Source organism: Schistocerca nitens, chromosome 1, assembly GCF_023898315.1.
Source record: "Schistocerca nitens isolate TAMUIC-IGC-003100 chromosome 1, iqSchNite1.1, whole genome shotgun sequence".
Taxonomy (NCBI): Eukaryota; Metazoa; Arthropoda; class Insecta; order Orthoptera; family Acrididae; genus Schistocerca; species Schistocerca nitens.
Window position 1 is genome coordinate 946,518,925 of NC_064614.1, and position 24,697 is coordinate 946,543,621.

General features: G+C 41.9%; 1 protein-coding gene across 2 annotated transcripts in view; it reads right to left on the reverse strand.

Annotated features, from left to right (window-relative positions):
- Positions 1-22,362, reverse strand: part of LOC126194242 (uncharacterized) — a 49,865-nt gene extending 27,503 nt beyond the window's left edge. Inside the window, exon 1 of one of the 2 annotated variants that reach the window (XM_049932750.1) lies at positions 22,265-22,362. In XM_049932750.1, the coding sequence (XP_049788707.1) occupies positions 22,265-22,352 (88 nt within the window). In that variant the 5' untranslated portion in view covers positions 22,353-22,362. The remainder of the gene's footprint in view (positions 1-22,264) is intronic. The other variant, XM_049932749.1, reaches the window with a different exon arrangement.
- Positions 22,363-24,697: the final 2,335 nt, after the last annotated feature.

Here is a 24,697-nt window from a genome sequence, read left to right on the forward strand (position 1 = left end):
TTAGTTATGTGTAATTCTTATCGAAAACTCGCTGAAATTGCTAGACCATTAACTCATTTGTTGAAAAAAGCTATGATATTCCAGTAGTCAACCGACTGTCAGACCACGTCTGAGAAATTGAAAGAGGTGTTAACAACAAGTGTAATATTTATATCAAGATGGTATCTGTTCTTTCGGACATGTCCAAAAGAACAGATACCATCTTCATGTATAAATAGTTAGGTCTCACCTGTCATTTAACCATCTTCTTCTGTGCGGATGCACAAAGAGTGCCCGAGCTCTTACGGGAACAAGCAGTAAAGCCGCGAGTAATAATGGGCAGAGGCACTATGAAAATAGTGCGGGACAATAAGTTGCGAATGTGGGTCTCACAGGAGGCGTGCCAGAGATAATTCCCTGCAGTCGCACTATCCTCTGTGTCCTCAGCGGGTCAGATGGATAGAGCGTCTGCCATGTAAGCAGGAGATCCCAGGTTGGAGTCCCGGTCGGGGCACACATTTCCAACTGTCCCTGTTGACTTATATCAACGCCTTTATTCAGCTAGGGCTATTCATTTCATTGTAATTTCAAGTCTGATATCATATTACCTAATTACAAAAATAATTTATCCTATTCTGTGGTGGAGGCAATCAGGTGACTGAATAATTTTAAGTCAGGATATAGAGAGCAAGAAACACCCAATAGTGTACGGACTAAGACAGTTGAATAAAGCAGGGAAATACTCAACCATGGAGAAAGAGGTGAAGTGTGATATATGGTATTACATATATTAAATATATGGTAGGATGGTTGGTTGGTTGGTTGTTTGGGGAAGGAAACCAGACAGCGTGGTCATCGGTCTCATCGGATTAGGGAAGGAAGTCGGCCGTGCCCTTTCAGAGGAACCATCCCGGCATTTGCCTGGAGTGATTTAGGGAAATCACGGAAAACCTCAATCAGGATGGCCGGACGCGGGATTGAACCGTCGTCCTCCCGAATGCGAGTCCAGTGTCTAACCACTGCGCCACCTCGCTCGGTATATGGTAGGAAGATCAGTTGCTATTGACATGGTGTCAAAATGTTTACTAGGACTGGAAGATTGTTTGAGTAGGTTAACCCATCAGGCATTAAAGTTCAGTGAATTCGACTATGAGACAGTACGTGAACACAGCAAGAAACATAGCATTGCCGATGGCTACAGCAGTAAGATTAGGGTCATGCGATTGCTTGGCAGAAACCTTGCTCCCTGTCAAGAAACACAGACTGCTGACAATGACTGCCATTTATTTCGGACACAGTCGCAGTTTTCACTACATGAGGGACTCATTTATAGGATGATGAAGTACGCAACATGTATTGTGGTATCTACAACTTTAAAGGATGAACTGATGAGGGAAATGCATGACCATGTATCAGCAGGTCACAGAGGCAAACGAACAACTGATTGTCTAATAGCTGAGCAGTACTGATGGAGGACAAGGAGGTAACACGTCAACCAGAATGTGAGGAACTGTATGCCGTGCATACAACATGCTGATCTCAGTCATCAATGAGTCTGCTGCAAAGATTATGGAGGCATTCAAGCCATTTGAAGTGGTGGGAATGGACATTTTGTGTCCATTCAGTTTAGCATTGGTAGGTAGCTCTACATGCTAAACATCACAGAACACTCTACACATTACGTCACGATGGTTGCAATACAGACTCACAAGCGAGTACAGTGGCACATGCCATGGTAAACAGCTGGTCATTAAAGTCTGGCATTTGCAGCACTAAAATTACAAAACAAAAAAAAAATGGTTCAAATGACTCTGAGCACTATGCGACTTAACTTCTGAGGTCATCATTCGCCTAGAACTTAGAACTAATTAAACCTAACTAACCTAAGGACATCACACACATCCATGCCCGAGGCAGGATTCGAACCTGCGACCGTAGCGGTCGCTCGGCTCCAGACTGTAGCGCCTAGAACTGCACGGCCACTCCGGCCGGCTATAATTACAAATCAGATTACTAACATTATGTCCAATGTTGTTATGCAGATATGCTATCTATTGCGGATCTGGAAGCCCAGAGCCCTTCCATCCTCAGGCAAAGGGGAGTACGAAATGCGTACATTGTATGTTTGGCAAGATTTTAAGTTATTATCTAAACAGTTGTCACAATAAATGGGACATTTACCCATTCACATCATAGCTACATATGATTTTAATGTACATACCAGTGTTGGATTTTCGTTAAATTGGGGAAAACAGGGAGATTATGTTAATATCTTAATGTAGTTGTTATGCCTCTTTGTGTTAATGAGAATGGTGCAAATTCCATTCCCTCAGGTTGCGTTACCATCAAGGAAGTCTAGAAATCGTAAACGATCAGCAAATATTGAAACGTCCCCTTTGAACAATTTATACGTGACTGTGCTTAAACTGACACACAATATTTTGTTAGCGCAACGCAATCTGACTTTCAATAATCCCTACAAAAGAATGGGCCCTGACTAACATTAAACTATACCTTTCACAAATCACTTACCTCACAAAAATCATCGCTACTCAAGCTACTGCAATACAGCGAGCGCCACTACTGCCAGCTAAATAAAAGATTCAAAGTACTGAAGGAACTAACTACTGATAGGCATAGTTAGCAAATGAAAGATTTTGATAGAGAACAAACAATGTATTTACCTCAATAGTCATAATATATATAGCAGTTCATGACAAATTTTAAAACTCCGCCATCTCTCTCCCCACATCCACCACTGCTGGCGGCTCACCTCCAACTGCGCAACGCTACGCGCTGTTCACAGCCAGCTGCCTAACACTACAATCGCGAGTATTACAACAATGCAAAGCAGCCACAGACTGCACACAGCACAGCCAGTGATTTTCATACAGAGGTGGCGTTACCAATAAAAAAATCTAAACAGCCTACTTACATAGCCCCCATGCTACCCACAAAAAATTTTACAAATCTTTTTGTGCACTGGCCAATACATATTTGTTAAAATTTTTCATAATCGTAATTACAATAACAAAGAAATCAAATGCACACACTTATTGATACAATGTTGGTCAAAAGCTAAACTTTCTCACAGTCCATAAAGACAGTCCTAATCGTTCATCACAGTAAAATAGTAGTGTTTTTCTCAAAGTCTGAGCAGTAGAAGAAAATGCACACGAAAGTAGTGGATTTACATGCAGTCTTGAAGAAGTAGTGTTGTACTTCCAACGGAAAGACAGTGCTGACTCTCAACATGCAGACAGATAATGGGCCACAACAGAGCAAACCCACAGCAGAATCAGTCGAAGTGTTGAAGAATATTGGTAGGTAGGTCATCACAGAGCAGACCCACTGTAGTCCTTGTAGATATAATGGTACTGGTGGGTCATCAAAGACGCAGACCCACTGTAGTCCTTGTAGAGATGGCCAGCAGCCATCTGTTGTGACTGTGCAGGTGCACAATCACCATCGAAGAGTCTTGCGGATAATATAGCAAGTCCATAAACCACCACTTGTGCACTCACAAAGTTTTTGGAACTGTCCTTAGAACCAGCAATGCTGCTATCCAGTCCCTTGCTGAATTATCAACACACGTGCAAACACTAACAGTCCCAATTTCTCACATACTGTGCATATATTATTACCAACAGAAACGTGTGCAATGAAATGCAACTTACAAGTTACTTAATTTGATGAACTGGTGTCAATTTCAATTTTATAACATAAGAATACAATAACAAAGGTACAAAATACATCATTAAAGAACATAACAATACAGATAACATTTGTAGTACAGGCTTTACAAAAGAATCGAACTAACATATACATTAGTGTTACAGGAATTATGACATAAGTAAATACATAAAAGATCAGAATAACTTTTGAAACATCAACTTCACACATGAGCATTAAAACAAAACAGAATAAATAATGTCTAAACACCTTTATGAAGAAAATAACATAGTATTTGAAAAATTCTACAACATAAATCTTATTAGCTAAACACATAAAGACAGGAAAATGACAAATACACAAGGGAACACAAACACATAGTGGGATAACACGAGGAAAGGACAGGGTTTCTTTTACTGCAGTATTTTGCAAACAAAACTTTCTTTACTTCTCGGAGATCTCCCTTCATTCGTCATTATTCCCAAAAAGTCCTATCTATACCTGCTTTCTGTATTCTATTCATATTTCTTACAAAATAATTATTTCTCAGTGTACAATACTCATTTTGGCCCAAATCTTTTTCATATAACTTCTCAATGCATATTTTCCCTATTGTCCATAATCAGTTTCTTATATAGTCTACCCTCTCTTAAGCTAACTTAAATGTACTGAGCTCAGATGCTAAACTAAGGGACGAGGCAATGCAGCAGCACAAAACAATTAACACAAACAGCAATGACAAAATATTCAAATTCGCAAAGCAAGCAGCAATATTACAACTAATATAAGGCAATGTGCAGCAAACAATAAAAATAAATCATTAGTAAAACTGGCTTAACAGAATAATACAAAGTCAAATTCAGTAACACTATGCCTGGCAAACAGCAGATATCTAAACATGACATAGCTCAAGCAGAAAAAAAATATTACACTAAAAATGGCCATGTCTAATACCTATGTCACATCTTAACACCAGAGTGATGCATCACGATAACTTACTCTACCAAAAAAAATTACCAAGTAGTTGAAAAGAAAATTATGTATGCAGTTCCTGTGAAGGTAAATGTCTTTTTGTGCTCCCTCATTTTTTGAAAAAAATTATTATTTACTCGATCTTTAGACAGAAAATATTTGTATTAGTGCATCTATAAAATTTTATTTTAACCAACGCTGAAGTGCAGCTAGAAACTAGATATTAAACAAAATGAGTTAATAAATACATAAAGCCAGCCATATGGCATTTCTCTCAACTAGCACGACAATAGCCGTGAAATGTTTCTCATCGTTTCATTAGGCATTTTAGTAAATATCATAAATTAAGAGCTCCACAGTATAATCATATGTTTTCAAGTTCGACCATGTCGTTTTTGCGATGCTTTCTACAAAGGAACGTCAATAGCGAGGTTAATGGCCTCTTTTTTTTCACCTAGTGGCTGTTTCTCCAGGCACAGGTGGCCGCTCAACACGCATTACGTCAAGGTCACTTACCTTTCTTACCGAAATATTTACGACAACAGTTTCCGCTACAGTGGCAGTCTCGTATAAAAATATTTCACAGGTCAAGAATCTGCGTTACAAATCTGTAGAAACAAAATCCTATTGATATAACAGTGTCCAAAAAGTTTTCGTCGGCATTGTAATACATTCACGCATTTACATACATTTCATAACTCTTAAAGTACGATTCTTGGTTTCCAACAACCTGTTTCACAAATCAGAGTAGGTCCCTAACCACTACTCATTATTCCTTACCTTATTCGTCGACACTTCTTCAATATTTTATGATAACAGATATGTAGCATACTCAAATAACTCATATAGCATCAGCTTATTGCTCATAAACATACCACAACAGCATAATACATATAGTCATCGTAATAATATCATAACACCTCAGTCAACTCTCAAAATCGTCGTAGCTTCCTCCAATAATTTCAAAACCTAAAAAAAAATTCTCTGCTCATGTCAATAGTGTCATCTGCCTGAAACGTACCTTAAAAATCATGATCCCATATCAAATACATCATTCAAAGCTCTCATAGTATCACAATGGTTCTGAAAATTATGAAGGGTTCACACAGTACACACAAAATAAAATTTCATAAGTGTGAAGTTATCCAGCTGTGTAATTGCGTAAACATCTGTCACTGACGTAGAAAAAAAAATGTTTGTCTCTCTCAGTTAAATGATCAGATAGCTGTGTAATTCTGTGTTAGAGAAATATGGTACCCATGTGTAAAGTTGTATAAGCAAATACCATATTAGCTAGGGCTTCTTGTGCTTGGCACACACATGGTACACAAAGTAAGCGTGTACCCCCCTGAGGATTAATGTAATTATACCCTCAGGTGTTACAGATTACAGCAATGGAATGAAATGTATCACGGAAAACCTTTGTATCATTGTACTCCAAATATCTTTAAAAAATAAATGTTTTAAGTACAAAATTAATCACTCAAATACGTGTACCGTAGCGCCAAACTGTGCGTCTTGTTGCAACATAATCTCTGTGGAAGTGACGTAGTTATCGTCCTCCGAAAGCCAAGTTCTGTAGAAGTCAATGTACTTACCTCATGATAAACAAAAGTGAAATGCTTTGCGTATAGATATCTTTAGTTATTACGCTTATTGCCGTGAAGAAGAAACTACTGTGCTGTAACGTATTGTTGTGCTACGGAAAAGGCTGTCTCATTGTAGCGATACCACAAAAGTTGCTACTAAAACATGTTTTACTTTCCAGAAGAATTCAGAAAAACTGTACAGATATAAAACAGATACACCGCAAAAGCAACATTGTAAATTGACACTCATTAGTAGCGTCGTGATAAAATCGTGTAGCTGTCACATAAACTAACCACTGTGTCCTCTGGTATCTCACAGAAAGTACTTTAAATCCAGAATGTATTTTTAAGTAAACCAAAATGTTGCATCAAAATCTCATTAGCAGTACTGGTAAATGTTCTAAGTATGTGAGCCTTATAGTCGTTACGTAATCGTGCAACTAACAAGCAAGAATGTACAAATAACAACACTGTGTCGTCTGTTCACTATAACAATGCATTCGTAATTTCTGTTTAAAAATGTTCCCTAGGTTCTAGACTGGATATTTAACTTCAAACATTGTTGCATGTTAACAGTTTCTTAAGTCTGACAAAGCATACTAGAAATGTGAAAGTGAAAAGTTTTATGGCAAAGGCAAAGTTAAAAAGCAGATTATCTTTCAATAAACGGTTTTACATGTGAAATGTGGTGTAAACCTTTACTCTTCCTAGTACGCAGAGGTTCAACTTGAACGGAATTATCATGCGGTATACGTCGGTGAGGAATGCTAAAATTTTTCTCAAGGTTAGCGTCAATGTTATTTTTCTCTGAGCCAGCCGGCGCACACGGCTGCCTGCTGTGCGAGTCATTGTCTGTCTCTCTGTTGGCGCGCGCCGTTATTGGGATTAGGAGACCTTACTTCTACAAATTCGCCTTGCCGAGTGGGCCCAGCTCTGTTAGAATCCCGCCAGTTCTGATGCAATTCAGGCCTGTCGTTACGAATATATCGTCTGTCGTCATGTCGGTAGATTCTGTAGTTTCTTCCTTGTCCGTCACATGGCGGAGAATTTCTCCCTGAATCGTAACTGCGCGCCGAACTGTTGCGTCTGAAGTTATTCTGTCTCACTTGATAATAATTGTTTTTGTTCCCATATTTTCTGTTTCTATGGTAATCTCTGTCATATTCATTACTATGGAAGTGCGATCTTTCTTTGTACCTATTATTCTGCCAATATGGGTGGTGTCTTTTTTGGTCACGATTTGTGTTGTGTGAATAGCCTTGTCGCGTCCAGTTATTATTTCTTTCATCGTGGAATTGCGACGGATATGACCTGTAATTGTTGTGTTCCTGTTTCCGCGTTCCGCTATTGTCAGTGTCAATTTCTAGTTCTTGTAACAGTCCCTGAAAAGCTTCAATGTCGTCTTTGCAACGTCCTGCCAAAATAATGTGTCGTAAATGTTCAGGTAATTTGAGTAAGCAAATGCGGATGAGTTCTGAGGGGCTGTATGGGTTTGACAGGTACTGATTCTTGTGCAACATGTCTTCAAAATATTTGACAAGACTGGAGAATTCAGATTGTTCGAAATGTTTCCTAATTATGATGCTATGTTTTACTCGGTCTTGTGTAGCTTGAGACCAATATGCTGAGAGGAAGGCATGATAAAAATCTCCTTCACTGTGACAATCGTGAATGACTGATCGCATTCTTACAGCTGGTTCATTCTCCAAGTAGCCACACATAAATTCTAACCTGTGCTCCAATGACCAGTTGGGAGGAAAACAATGAGAGAATTGATGGAGCCACGCTTGTGGATGAATGTCGTTGCCAGAATTCTTAAATGTTTTGAATTTACGTGTAGTAATGAACAGCTTATAGTCAAAATCATCATGTCGGCGAGTCGCATATCGGTCATTGTTAGGTCGTGTCGGCCGTTCCATCTCAAAATTCGGTGCACATTGCCAATTTCTTTCATAACTTCCGAAATGCCCTGTGTTATTATTTTGCGGCTTTTCCGTATTTCTAAGTTCCTCTTCCCGTGTTGGAGCGCGAGTGTCCTCTGAAATTTGTAATTTTTGTATTACTTGTGCCAACTGATCTTGTACTTCCCAAATTTCTCTTTTGTGTTGCGTATTAATTTGATTCAGATTTTGTTTCAGTTTCCTAATTTGTTCGCACTCTTCTGTCTCATTAAAGACTACCGGTTTTGTGTCATTCAGATTATCATCTACCTTCGTAGATAAGTTAGTGAACTGATCCGAAAGTTCGGCTACTTTCTCCGATAGTGTACTTATTTCCTCAGTGAGTTTTTCTGAACCAAGTTTCAGAGTATCTACTGTGTCCTTTAAGTTTTTCTGAGTTTTTGCAAGTTCCGTAACCGAATCGGTAGTTGCAACTGAGTCAAATTTAGCTTGCAAGGTCTCATGATTTTCATGAACAATAATTTGCAGTTCTTTTATGGCTGCTTCGTGATTCTGTAATGCATTTTCATGCCGCGAAAAAATAGGCTGAAAATGCTCACAAAGTTGTGTTTTTACGTCATTACAGACCTTTTGACATTTCGATTCAATGTTATGTAGCTCAGTAGTTAAATCTTCACGTGTTTGTTCAAGCGTGGTGTCTAACTTTTGAAGATTTTGTTCCATTGCGTCTAACTGTTGCTGTGTTTGTCTCTGGTGTTGTTCCATTGTGTCTAACTTTTTAAGATTTTGTTCCATTGTGTCTAATTTTTCAAGCTTTTGTCCCATTTGTTGCATTAATTGTAATAACAATGCACTGGTGTCTGAAACATGTTCCTCAGTGCTTTTCGGCAGTGAATTTGCACCGGCAACATTCGCATTTTGACAAGTGGAAAATGTGTCTTGACTCATTTGAGAAAACGGTGAGAACCCAAAACCTGAGTCTACAATATTTGCAAAATTGTGTCCTGTCATTCCCGATTCCTGAGGCGAGCTGTTGCCGACCGATCGATCGATAATGCTTCCCTCTTCACTAATTGTTTCACTGTCCACGCCATTGTTTGCCGCCCGCTCCATTTCCCTATGCACAATTACCAAATTACTACTTTGAACATCAGTTAATTCATTACTCGGTGGCGCTAACACACTGCTTTCGTTTTCACTGTCATTTCTCAGTTTACTTTGGAGCCTAGTATTACGTTTTTCACACGCCATTATTGTCACAGTATTTCACACGACAACACAGAAAAACACAATTTGAAGAGCAAAAATAAGAGAACACATTAACATAACACTAAAAATAATATCTAGTTAATTGCAGCTCCGAAATACTTGGTGCAAATCTACATGCATGCCACAACTGTTTTACTGTACAACAATGAAAGACTGCAACTACAAAGGAGATTTTCTCTACAATTACGTGCTAGCAATAAACAAAAGCTACACTAAATACACAAACTACAAGAAAAAAAATCAGAAGATTCCAGTGAGATATCCTGGCAGGGTCGCCATATGAAACGTCCCCTTTGAACAATTTATACGTGACTGTGCTTAAACTGACACACAATATTTTGTTAGCACAACGCAATCTGACTTTCAATAATCCCTACAAAAGAATGGGCCCTGACTAACATTAAACTATACCTTTCACAAATCACTTACCTCACAAAAATCTTCGCTACTCAAGCTACTGCAATACAGCGAGCGCCACTACTGCCAGCTAAATAAAAGATTCAAAGTACTGAAGGAACTAACTACTGATAGGCATAGTTAGCAAATGAAAGATTTTGATAGAGAACAAACAATGTATTTACCTCAATAGTCATAATATATATAGCAGTTCATGACAAATTTTAAAACTCCGCCATCTCTCTCCCCACATCCACCACTGCTGGCGGCTCACCTCCAACTGCGCAACGCTACGCGCTGTTCACAGCCAGCTGCCTAACACTACAATCGCGAGTATTACAACAATGCAAAGCAGCCACAGACTGCACACAGCACAGCCAGTGATTTTCATACAGAGGTGGCGTTACCAATAAAAAAACCTAAACAGCCTACTTACAATATGTACAAGTGAAAACACAAGCAGTGTTGTCAGTCTCCAAGGACAAATGTTACTCATTGTAATGTCAATGGATGAGCTACACATGTGCCAGAGAGAGACAGAGGGAATTACTATATGTCTGACTAGGTTGGTTCAGACTGACACACGAGCCTGTGAAATTCTGTTATTCTTAGATAAGGCGAAAGCAGCAGGACGTCATGGGGAAGTGTTAGAAGGTGGGTATGCATTTGATTTTACTCTATGTTTACTCCAGAGGTAGTGATAGTAAACTGCTACAAATGCGGAAAGCCCAAGGCAATGATGAGATTCTAATGAAGAGATAGTGGGATGTTAATTGATCGTACGACTTATAACAAAGCTGGTCCGATGTTCTCTATCCCTGCTACTGCCACTGAAACAGCCATAACGAATCTGACACGGCCTTTGTTGTATTAGCTGGAGAAGCTACTAGGTATGCTACTAACCAAGAAGCTAACTAGTTTAAATCACACCATAAACAGAGAACTCATTCACTTATTGAATGAGTTTATCAGCTCACTAATGGGTCGAATCACCGCTAAGCGAATATTCCAATATATAAGAGGGTATTGCGATAAGCATATCCCAGTTTCTAGTACTGTAGTGGTTCTGATTTTGCTTTGTGTAACCTACATCTGCCTGAAGCAGAAAACCTCACACCCTGATGACTTCCTGGTAAATTGTATGAAGTTGCAGATTAGTTATGGAAGAAGTAACTAGAGAATTACTTGGTAAACAAAAAGTAGTGCAAAGCATAATGAGGAGTTGAGACAGATTGTTTACTGTCAAACGTTGGCTGAGGAATTTGTAAAGATGATAGCATTTGAGAATGCACTGTACTATTCTGCAACTAATGATTCAGTGGGATCATGTTCCTGTAGTGTAGCAAGGCAGTCCAGTGAACTAAATCTGGAAAATAATGTTTAGAATCAGGAGTACAGACAGTGAACCTTGTGGTTTAAGATGAGGTAGTTTGAGTGGAAAAATATGTCACTGTATATATTGCCAACTTGTAAATATATGTCAAGATTTTGCTGAGGACCCATGAGCAGAATCCGGAGGCCGAATTTTCTGAAAGAGAGAGGCATGTTTGCTGCTAATAATTTACTTGTTGCTCCTGGTTAGAACTAAGACGCCTTTCCGGGTTAATGCAAGAAGGCAGGGAAGTTGGCCAAACCAGATGGCAGAGCAGAGTTAAACCAGGGCTACTTGCTGACAGTGTGAGTAGGCTTATGAAGCGTCGGGGCGGTTACCTCATGTTGTCTTCAAGCAGAGGGACCACAAGCGTAAACAACATCGATACAGCAGAAACGGAAAGACCCCACAGTCAGGATGTCGTGGTTACTTCACATCAGAGACACGTACTTGTGACTTACATGGTAAACACAAATGCTGTAGCAAAGCAAGGACGTGCCAAGACTGTATAAATATCATTTTTAGCCAAAGGTATCACAGTCTCCCGGTCATTAGTCCTGAGGAGGCACCTATGCATCAGTCTATGAATCTACAACTCTATATGGCACAAACAGTCGCCCTCTCTGAACTCTGCCACTGCTAGCTGCGGCTTTGCTGCTGGCGCTAAGTTCGATGCTGTCGACGTAGTGCTGTCCAATCGGCGGGACACCTGGAGCTCCTTAATTTGAGACTGGGGCTGTGCAGCCATTCAACTGTCATCGCCTGTGTGGACAAACTCTTTGTTCTCTGCCTCTGATATGGACATATTGTGCTGCTCTGGGTGACACCCTCGTCTAGAGAGTCGGCACGGTAGATCAGCGTGGTCGGTCAGAGGGTTTAGCTACCTTCTGTAGTAAAAAAACCGAGTGAACGGATCAACGAACAACCTGAACGGGTGTCATCGGACGTTCGCCACGAACAAATTCAACGAACAATGTAGAACAAAATGAGATCCACAAAAAAAGAGGTAGCGTGTTTGATTAGTAACCAGAACGGTATCGGTCCTGGGTTCGAAACCCGCACTCGCTTAAATATTGATTAATAATCAGCATTCGCGGCCGAAGGCTTCCAGCGTAAGAAGTATCCCTCATTCTGCCGACGGCCTTTGCAGAGGGTGGAGGAGTGAACAGAGCTTCAGGGCACTCTCTTGTCCTTGGGGTGGGAAACTTAGCAATGATCAACAGCATGAGGATATAGAAGGCAATGAAAACCACTGCATTAAAGACACATAACGTGTATCCACAGGACACGTGGCTTGTAACTGAAAAAGTGTTATGATGATCTCTCCATTGGCAAAAGATTACGGTGTCGTTACCCGTTCGGATCTCTGGGAGGAGACTGCCAAGATGGAGGTGACCAAGAGAAAAAGAGTTAATAACCAATGAAAGGATAACGTTCTACGAGTCGGGCGTGGAATGTCAGAAGCTTGAACGTGGTAGGGGAGCTAGAAGATCTGAAAAGGGAAATGCAAAGGCTCAACCTAGATACAGTAGGGGTCACTGAAGTGAAATGGAAAGAAGGCATGGATTTCTGGTCAGATAAATGTAGGGTAATATCAACAGCTGCAGAAAATTGTGCAACGGGAGTAGGATTTGTTATGAATAGGGAGATAGGGCGGAGAGCGTATTTCTGTGAACAGTTCAGTGACAGGGCTGTCCTTATCAGAATCAACAGAAAACCAACACCGAAAGAGCTAGTTCAGGTATATATGCCGACGTCGCAAGCTGAAAATAGGAGACAGAGAAAGTATATTGGATGGGATATTGAATGGGTAATACAGTACATAAAGAGAGGTGAAAATCTAATATTCACGGAGGACTAGAATGCAGTTGTAGGGGAAGAAGTAGAAGAAAAAGTGATAGAGGAATATGACCTTAGGACAAGGAATGAGGGAGAAGAAAGACTAATTGAGTTGTGAAACAAATTTCAGCGTGTAATAGCGAATACTCTGTTTAAGAATCACAGGAAGAGGAGGTATACTTGGAAAAGGCCGGGTGATATGGGAAGATTTCGGTTAGATTACATCATGGTCAGACAGAGATTCCGAAATCAGATACTGGATTGTAAGATTTACCCAGGAGCGGATATAGACTGAGATCACAATGTACTGGTAATGAAGAGTAGGCTGAAGTTTAAGATATAAGTCAGCAAGAATCAATACGTGAAGAATTGAGATACAGAAGTGCTAAGAAATGACGAGATACGCTTGAAGTTCTCTAAGGCTATAAACACAGCAATAAGGAATATCTCAGATGGCAGTTCAGTTGAAGAGGAAGGAACATCTCTAAAAAGAGCAATCACAGAAGGTGAGAAGAAAAACATAGGTACAAAGAAGATAACTGCGAAGAAACCATGGGTAACAGAAGAAATACTTCAGTTGATCGATGAAAGAAAGAAGTGCAAAAATGTTCAGGGAAATTCAGGAATACAGAAATACAAGTCGCTGAGGAATCAGAGGCTAAGACGAAAGGCTGAATGAAAAATGTGAAGAAATCGAGAAATAAATGACTGTCGAAAGGACCGACTCAGCATACAAGAAAGTCAAAACAACCTTAGATGAAATTAAAAGCAAGGGTGGTAACATTAAGAGAGCAACATGAATTCCGCTATTAAATGCAGCCGGCCGCGGTGGTCTAGCGGTTCTAGGCGCTCAATCCGGAACCGCGCGACTGCTACGGTCGCAGGTTCGAATCCTACCTCGGGCATGGATGTGTGTGATGTCCTTAGGTTAGTTAGGTTTAAGTACTTCTAAGTTCTAGGGGACTGATGACCACAGATGTTAAGTCCCATAGTGCTCAGAGCCATTTGAACCATTTTGTTAAATGCAGAGGAGAGATCGGGTAGGTGGAAACAGTATATTGGAAGCCTCTATGGGGGGAACATTTGTCTGATGTGATAGAAGAAGAAACAGGAGTCGATTTAGAAGAGATAGGGGTTCCAGTATTAGAATTGGTATTTAAGAGAGCTTTGGAGGACTTAAAATCAAATAAGGCACAAGGGACAGATAACATTCCATCGGAATTTCTAAATTCATTGGGAGAATTGGCAACAAACTGACTATTCATATTGGTGTGTAGAATGTATAAATCTGGCGATATACCATTTTTTTCGAAAAAATATCATCTACACAATTCCGAAGACTGCAAGAACTGAAAAGTGCGAGAATTATCGCACAATCAGTTTAACAGTTCATGCATCTACGTTGATGACAAGAATAATATACAGAAGAATGGAAAAGGAAACTGAGGATGTGTTTGATGACGATCAGTTTGGCTTTACGAAAGGTAAAGGCACCAGAAAGGCAATTCTGACGCGGTTGATAATGGAAGGAAGACTATAGAAAAATTAAGACACATTCATAGGATTTATCGACCTGGAAAAAGCGTTCGACAACGTTACATGGCGTAATATGTTCAAAATTCAGAGAAAAATAGGGGTAAGCTATAGGGAGAGACTGGTAATATATAATATGCACAAGAGCCAATAGGGAATAATAAGAGTGAACAACTACAAAATATGTGTTCGGATTAAAAAGAGTGTAAGACATGGAAGTATTCTTTCGCCCCTACTGGTCAATCTGTATATCGAAGAAGCAATGATGGAAATAAAAGAAAGATTCAGGAGTGAAATGGGTGCATGAAAAATTCAAGGCAAAAAGATGACAATGATATGATTCGCTGATGACATTGCTATCCTGAGTGAAAGTGATGAAGAATTGCATGATCTACTAAATGGGATAAACAGGTCTAATGAGTGCAGAATATGGACTGAGAGAAAATCAAATAAAGACGAAAGTAATGAGAAGTAGCAGAAATAGAACAGTGAGAAACTTAACATCAGGATTGATGTCCACGAAGTAGATGAAGTTAAGGAAGTCTACTACCTATGCAGGAAAATAACCAATGACAGGCGGAGCAAGGACGACATCAAAAGCAGAATAGCAATGGGGAAAAGGGCATTGCTGGCCAAGAGAAGTCTACTGGTATCAAATTCTTGCTTTAATTTGAGGAAGAAATTTCTGAGAATGTACGTTCGGAGCACAGCATTGTATGGTAGTGAAGCATGGACTGTGGGAAAACCGAAACACAAGAGAATCGAAGCATTTGAGATGTGGTGCTACAGACAAATGTTGAAAATTAGGTGGACTGATAAGGTAAGGACTGAGCAAGTTCTGCTCAGAATCGGAGAGGAAAGGGATGTGTGGAAAACACTGAAAGGAGAAGGGATAGGATGATAGGACATCAGTTAAGACAATGAGAAAAATTTTCTGCACTGAAAAACTGTTTTCAGTTCTGACACAAAGAAATTAAAGACGTTAGCTGCCAGTGGGCATTGATTTCTATCAATGGGGTGAGTTGAAAATTTGTTCCAGAGCGATATTCGAAACTAGGCCATCCCGACGCAGTGGTCACCACAACCACACGAACAACCCCAGTACGCCTCCCGTCAGATACAATTCTCAACTTACAGCACACACTAGTGTTGTAGTGCCACCGCTCATTATCCTCCTTACTCGCAGCATCTCACTGATTCCTGTCAGATTTCGACCTTGGTGTGCATCTGCATTGAAGGGATCATTGGATGTCACCGCCTTAATTAATAATTAGTTTTTAATTCTGAGATAAGACCGGAATGTAATTAACCTAATAGTATTTTGCAACCTCTAATTCCGGAATGGACCTTCCACCACGGAGTCTAATGAAGTACTGATTTACATTTCTTTCCGAAAGATACTATGTAACAACATACGTGGTGCTCCAAACAGTGTATAAATTACGTCTCTGAAAGGAAGAAGCAGCATCTGACAGTAGTGTTAAACACTAATACGGTGCTGTAAATTTACATGGAGGCGCTGTCGTAAACTAGGCTTGCATCTTTCCGTGGAGGATCTGTACCCCTTGTATAAATCACAAACGAGTATAGGTGGGGCAGTCAATGAATGGGAAACCATCGAAAGTTTTGAGAAATGCAAGTAATACAGATTGCAGTGCTGTAAATCTCATTTGCAGTCACAAGCCGCGTTTAATTAATCTTCCAATGAAAGAAGTTGCTGGCAGAGAAGAAAAACTGTGTGTTGTTGGTTTTGAGTGGTTGGTACGTCTTCTTCGTAACTGGTGTGTACAGTGAAGAACACTTTTCGTCTACGCCACATGTCTTCCTTTTGCCAGTGATACTGATGTGGGCTGCCTTCTCGCAACCGAATTGCTCTATCATTCCGTATGACTCGCAGAACTTTGTTTGCGACAAGTCTGAAGATGAGCTGATGTCATCAGGCTCTTTAAAATGCTAATAATGCCTCCCACAAATCGAGCCGCATGAAAGAGGCGTGACTTGTGAAGAACGCACATAAAAAACTTGAGTATCTAACTCTCGAAAAATATTTCGTAAGTCATGGTATTTCCTTGAAACTATGACGTTCACCGCAGTCATTCCCGTAATGTGAATTTACCAGTACTTAATAATAAACTTACAGAAACGCAATAATTGAAACTGATATTCGACCACACGCAACACTTTGAATTCATCTGGTAGGTGATGCTGCACCTCATGCAATCGCTCAGATACTCTGGTAGAACTTTTTCGATAACATATAACACATGGAATATGCTACATCTCTTAGGGTAACTTCAGAAGTAGAATTTACTGAAGTACAGGAGCTGTCTGTAAGTAATGTCCGACTGGAGACGTGTCTGTCTGAATAATCGATAGTTCGATGACTCGAACCAAAACATAACGAAAATGGGCCAGTAGCCATAGTTTCAGAGTGAGATATGTAGAGACATCTCATATAATCATATTAAACGATCGCCTAAAAGGAGCTCTAATATAAACGACAGAAGTTTTCCAAATAACAGTGGTTTATATAACATTTTAGTCGCTTCGGCGGAACATGTCAATTACTGCGACGAACAAAGCTGGTGGAAAACTAGAATAACTGGTTAAAATATCGTGCGATTCAAGACGGGCTTCTTTTGGTGGATCGTATTGGAGACAGGTATCTGAATATTCATTTCCACGACATTGCACTGGCACTAAATACACTACTGGCCATTAAAATTGATACACCACGAAGATGACGTTCTACAGACGCAAATTTTAACCGACAGGAAGAAGATGCTGTGATATGCAAATGATTAGCTTTTCAGAGCATTCACACAAGGTTGGCGCCGGTGGCGACACCTACAACGTGGTGACATGAGGAAAGTTTCCAACCGATATTTCACACACAAACAGCAGTTGACCAGCGCTGCCTGGTGAAACGTTCTTGTGATGCCTCGTGTAAGGAGGACAAATGCGTACCATCACGTTTCCGACTTTGATAAAGATCAGATTGTAGCCTATCGCGATTGCGGTTTATCGTATCGCGACATTTCTGCTCGCGTTGGTCGAGATCCAATGACTGTTAGCAGAATATGGAATCGGTGGGTTCAGGAAGGTAATACGGAACGCCGTGCTGCATCCCAACGGCCTCGTATCACTAGCAGTCGAGATGACAGGCATCTTATCCGCATGGCTGTAACGGATCGTGCAGCCACGTCTCGATTCCTGAGTCAGCAGATGGGGACGTTTGCAAGACAACAATCATCTGCACGAACACATCGACGACGTTTGCAGCAGCATGGACTATCAGCTCGGACACCATGGCTGCGGTTACCCTTGACGCTGCATCACAGACAGGAGCGCCTGCGATGGTGTACTCGACGACGAACCTCGGTGCACGAATGGTAAAACGTCATTTTTTCGTATGAATCCAGGTTCTTTTACAGCATCATGATGGTCACATCCGTGTTTGGCGACTTCGCGGTGAACGCACATTGGAGGCGTGTATTCGTCATCGCCATACTGGCGTATCACCCGGCGTGATGGTATGGGGTGCCATTGGTTAAACGTCGCGGTCACCTCTTGTTGGCATTAACGGCACTTTGAACAGTGGATGTTACATTTCAGATGTGTTACGACCCGTGGCTCAACCATTCATTCGATCCCTGCGAAACCCTACATTTCAGCAGGACAATGCACGACCGCATGTTGCAGGTCGTGTACGGGCCTTTCTGGATACAGAAAATGTCCGACTGCTGCCCTGCCCAGCAAGGTCTCCAGATCTCCCACCAATTGAAAACGTGTGGCCAATGGTGGCCGAGCAACTGGCTTGTCACAATACGCCAATCACTGTTCTTGATGAATTGTGGTATCGTGTTGAAGCTGCATGGCCAGCTGTACCTGTACACGCCATCCAAGCTCTGTTTGATTCAATGCCCAGGCGTATCAAGGCCGTTATTACGGCCGTAGTTGGTTGTTCTGGGTACTGATTTCTCAGGATCTATGCACCCAAATTGCGTGAAAATGCAATCACATGTCAGTTCTAGTATAATATATTTGTCTAATGAATACCCGTTTATCATCAGCATTTATTCTTCGTGTAGCAATTTTAATGGCCAGTAGTGTATATGTTAGAAACTGTGCTGATTAACGACTGGTAGTTTTTAATATTATTACAGGGCACAAGGCGTTGTTAGGGAAGTTGTGAGGTGGTTCATAACTGACTCATTTGCTCCTGGAAATCTTTTTGATGTGTCGGCAGAAGTGCCAACACCGTGTTGTTTGAGGAAGCCGAAATGCACGCTATAAGCTCACGCAGGATGGCGTGAGGTCTGAAACAGGATACTTAATGAATGCTATAAAGAAAAGTACGTAGCTGCTGGAATACTTAACTTTAATCCACAATTGGTGAACATTGATCTTGTTACTGTACATGCTTCATTAGATACATAGCAAAGGATAAATGGCGCCTTGCTAGGTCGTAGCAATTGACTAAGCTGAAGGCTATGCTAACTATCGTCTCAGCTAATGAGAGCGTAATTCTCAGTGAACCTTTCCTAGCAACGTCGGCTGTACAACTGGGGCGAGTACTAGTAAGTCTCTCGAGACCTGCCGTGTGGCGGCGCTCGGTCTGCAATTACTGACAGTGGCGACACGCGGGTCCGACGTATACTAATGGACCGCGGCCGATTTTAAAAGCTACCACCTAGCAAGTGTGGTGTCTGGCGGTGACACCACACTTTTGATCTGTTTTTGATCTGTTTTTCCAGTCTCTGTCTTACCACTATGTAAGCAATTCGAAACCCTTCGCTATCTTCCACGTACAAAGACGACTTGCATGATATGTTAAGTTTTATAAGTTACATTCTGCTTTGAGCCTAACTTCCCATAATTTTCCTTTCCGTCAAGCCGTGTTCTCTTGGTATTTTTCGTTTTCTTTCGTTTGCTTTTATCACATTCCAGTCCGCAACCAGAGTTACATTTATATTTTTAATTCCATCGTGCCTTTCTTTCAGTTTCTTCGTTACATGGATTAGTAGTAAGCATATATACTGTAAGTACTTTGGTGAGAATCAATATCATTGATTATTAGTCTTGATAGATTCAAACTTTGTGTTTACATCTTTTCCGTGCTGTTTCTCTACTACGTTTCGCACGGCTTTGTGTAAGGGTCACTAGCCGGCCGGAGTGGCCGAGCGGTTAAAGGCGCTACAGTTTGGAACCGCACGACCACTACGGTCGCAGGTTCGAATCCTGCCTCGGGCATGGATGTGTGTGATGTCCTTAGGTTAGTTAGGTTTAAGTAGTTCTAAGTTCTAGGGGACTTATGACCACAGCAGTTGAGTCCCATAGTGCTCAGAGCCATCTGTAAGGGTCACTCAAATGAAAACGAAATGGATGGGAAAAAGTAAGTAAACTGTTTATCATCTAAGAAATAATCGCTATAATTGTTAATACAATTATCCCACTGTATAATAAGACAATCAGTGCCTTCATGGAAAGATATTTGCGGTTGCCTAAGGAATCAAGCGTGCACCTCTTCGTCTGAAGCAAATCGGCGACGGCGGATGTCTTCCTTCAGCGCACTCCTACTCTAAACGACTTTGGCAACATATGGGCGATCATTTTGATCTTAGATTGTTTCGATAATACTGCAGAAGTTTCGATGGAAAGCACCTACATATCCGTTAGTGGAAAGTTGCTTCATAGATTAGAATATGATTCCATAACCAAGATTGACATCAAAACAAACACGACATCTGCAAAGAAAACACTGGAAAACGCACGAAAACTCTGGGTGAAAAATGAACTGAAAGAACTTTATATTAAAAAACAAATGTTCAACACACAGCTTTATAATGCAGAATTACAGTTGGGAAGGTTGCTGCATAGATTAGAATATGATTCTATAACCAAAAAAGTCAAAGAGTGCACGGAGTTCATCGTATAGAAAACGAAATCTACACAGAAAAAAAAAAAAACTAGCCAATCTTATAAATCAACAATTACCTCGTAAACTGAACCAAAACAGCCGAAAGAAACACACATTCTACACACCTTTCCTCATAACGGTGACTGGTAACAGTAAACTTGTTGTTTCATTTACTGTCAATAACAGTCACGGTAAAGCCTAACGTAAAATGTTCGCATTTAAAGACCTACATATCCTCCGTACAGTCCCGATCTCTTCCCATGCAATTTTTATGTTTTTGGAACCCCGAAGGAAGACATTAGTGAGCCGGCCGGAGTGGCCGTGCGGTTCTAGGCGCTTCAGTCTGGAACTGCGTAAAAGCTACAGTCGCAGGTTCGAATCCTGCGTCGGGGCCGGCCGCGGTGGTCTTGCGGTTCTAGGCGCTGCAGTCCGGAACCGCGGGACTGCTACGGTCGCAGGTTCGAATCCTGCCTCGGGAATGGATGTGTGTGATGTCCTTAGGTTAGTTAGGTTTAAGTAGTTCTAAGTTCTAGGGGACTGGTGACCTAAGATGTTAAGTCCCATAGTGCTCAGAGCCATTTGATTTGAACCTGCGTCGGGCATGGATGTGTTTGATGTCCTTAGGTTAGATAGGTTTAAGTCGTTCTAAGTTCTAGGGGACTGATGACCTCAGATGTTAAGTCCCATAGTGCTCACAGCCATTTGAACCATTTTTGAAGACATCAGTGGCCGTCGATTTCCTTCGGACGAAGGGGTACACGACTGAGTACAATCATGATTGCAGAGGCAAACACAAACACTTTTCCTTGAAGCCATTAACTGTCTTGTCTCACAGTGGGATAAATGTATTAGATGAGACTGTCGCCCTCCTCTGGCTGATGTACCACGTATAGATTGGACTTCTATCCAGCCCAGGATGCTATTTCCTTAGGGGGCTCTATAAAGCTCCTAAGATTGGAGATCACGTTAATTAGCAAGCCTCTTTCCTCGTGTGCCTACTCGGACGCCGACAGTCAGGCAGTTGTCCACATAGAGAGTGAAACGGTGGGGTCAGACGGCCAGTCCTGACGTTGACTCTGTGCGCTGAGCGACACTAACGCTTTACTACCCGCCAGTCACTCCGTGTTGAGTGCGGATTGCCTGTGTTGGGAAAACTGCAAAGTGCCTCGCTAGGAGAACCCACGAGCGAAACAAGCGACGCCTGAGTTGATGGAGATGACTTTTGAGATAGTAAAACAGTTTACTTACTTTTTTCCATCAGTCTCGTTTGTCTGCCTGTTATAATTATATAATTATAATTATAAGGTATATTATTTTTCTTGAAGGAAGTTTAAAATATATCAATAAATAAACGAACTACTGAGAACGTGTTAGCCATCCGGGGTGGCCGAGCGGTTCTAACAAGCGCTACAGTCTGGAACCGCGCGACCGCTACGGTCGCAGGTTCGAATCCTGTCTCGGGCATGGGTGTCTGTGATGTCCTTAGGTTTTTTCGGTTTCAGTAGTTCTAAGTTCTAGGGGACTAATGACCTCAGAAGTTAAGTCCCATTGTGCTCAGGGCCATTTGAATTTTGAGAACGTGTTATGCATTGGAGCCATTGTAACAGTGATGGCTTCCAGGCTTTCATCTGTGCCTACTAGGAAAGAGACACCGTGTCTTTCTTTATCTACGTTTCTTTCGAACTGAGGTCTTGTGAAGACAGTTACATCCATCTCCGATGTTCGTAACACTTCGAACAAGAGCGGAACGTAATCCTGACATCACGCAGTATGGAACTGCGATAATGCTACGGATGAGAAACGCTGCGTTCGTCCGACTCACCCTGTGGGCGCGCCGTGGCGGCAGCGAGCAGCAGCAGCAGCAGTACTGGTGAGGCTGCCTCCAGCAGCCTGTGGCCGGTGAACGCCATGGCGCGCTTTCGCCGGTGGACTGGCGGCCGCTTCCTCCGCCTCTCCTATATACCGGCCACCACAGTCAACACTCAGCACGCTGACGCCTCGCTCAGATCACTGGCCGCTCCCTCCCACCGGGCTGTCCTCAGCCCAAGGTTAAGGAGCCAGAGGGCCTGCACCATACACGTCATTCGGCTGCAAACACACACAACTTTTCTCAGACTTGAACTTTTCTTTACATTAACTGCACCCACATGATTATTCTGCGAATCACACTTTGGTGTTTGGCAAATGGTTCGTAAAACTACTTTCAAACTATTTCTCGAGCACTCCAGTCTCTAGTAGCACCTAAATCTTTCCTTGTGAGCTCTGATTTCTCTCATTTTATTACGAGGGTCGTTTGTCCCTATACAGAACACCGCTCAAAAGTACACGGCTCTGAGCACTATGGGACTTAACATCTGTGGTCATCAGTCCCCTAGAACTTAGAACTACTTAAACCTAACTAACCTAAGGACATCACACAACACCCAGCCATCACGAGGCAGAGAAAACCCCCGACCCCGCCGGGAATCGAACCCGGGAACCCGGGCGTGGGAAGCGAGAACGCTACCGCACGACCACGAGATGCGGGCTCAAAAGTACACTACTGACCATTAAAATTGCTACACCAATAAGAAATGCAGATGATAAACGGGTATTCATTGGACAAATATATTATACTAGAACTGACACGTGATTACGTTTTCACGCAATTTCGGTGCATAGATCCTGAGAAATCAGTACCCAGAACAACCACCTCTGGCCGTAATAACGGCCTTGATATGCCTGGGCATTGAGTCAAACAGAGCTTGGATGGCGTGTACAGGTACAGCTGCCCATGCAGCTTCAATACGATACCACAGTTCATCAAGAGTAGTGATTGGTGTATTGTGACGAGCGAGTTGCTCGGCCACCATTGACCAGACATTTTCAGTTGGTGAGAGATCTGGAGAATGTGCTGGCCAGGGAAACAGTCGAACATTTTCTGTATCTAGAAAGGCCCGTACAGGACCTGCAACATGCGGTCGCGCATTATCCTGCTGAAATTAGGGTTTCCCAGGGATGGAATGAAGGGTAGAGCCACGGGTCGTAACACATCTGAAATGTAAAGTCCACTGTTCAAAGCGTCGTCAGTGCGAACAAGAGGTGACCGAGACATGTGACGAATGGCACCCCATACCATCACGCTGGGTGATACGCCAGTATGGCGATGACGAATACACGCTTCCAATGTGCGTTCACCGCGATGTCGCCAAACACGGATGCGACCACCATGATGCTGTAAACAGAACCTCGATTCATCCGAAAAAGCGACGTTTTGCCATTCGTGCACCCACGTTCGTCGGTGAGTACACCTCGCAGGCGCTCCTGTCTGTGATGCAGCGTCAAGGGTAACCGCAGCCATGGTCTCCGAGCTGATAGTCCATGCTGCTGCAAACGTCGTCGAACTGTTCGTGCAGATAGTTGTTGTCTTGCAAACGTCCCCATCTGTTGACTCAGCGATCGAGACGTGGCTGCACGATGCGTTACAGCCATGTGGATAAGATGGCTGTCATCTCGACTGCTAGTGATACGAGGCCGTTGGGATCCAGCACGGCGTTCCGTATTACCCTCCTGTATCCACCGATTCCATATTCTGCTAACAGTCATTGTATCTCGACCAACGTTTTCAGCAATGTCGCGATACGATAAACTGCAATCGCGATAGGCTACAACCCGACCTTTATCAGAGTGGGAAACGTGATGGTACGCATTTCTCCTCCTCACACGAGGCATCACAACAACGTTTCACCAGGCAACGCCGGTCAGCTGCCGTTTGCGTATGAGAAATAGGTTGGAAACTTTTCTCATGTCACCACGTTGTGTGAATGTTATGAAAAGCTAATCATTTGCATATCACAGCATTTACTTCCTATCGGTTAAATTTCGCGTCTGTAGCACGTCATCTCCGTGGTGTAGCAATTTTAATGGACAGTTGTGTATTACGTGAACACGACTCTGGGTGTCACTCATACGTGACTGAGCAATAGTTGAGGACTGGGTGTATTACCACATTATATCTTCATCTACCACAAATTAAATACAAAGCAAAACATCATTGCCTGTGATCATGTTATAGACCATTCTTTGATTTAAATTCTAAGGAAGACAGTCCTAGCAGTGTTGAAACCCAGTTAATTCGTTAAAATTAGTGACCGAGGGCTGTTTTCTTTCAATTGTAACCTGCAAGATGTTGTCGTGTCAAGCGGAGCACTGGAACAGAACCTCCGCCTTGTAAGATCCTTCCTCGTAACATGTTCATTATAGTCTGATCACACAC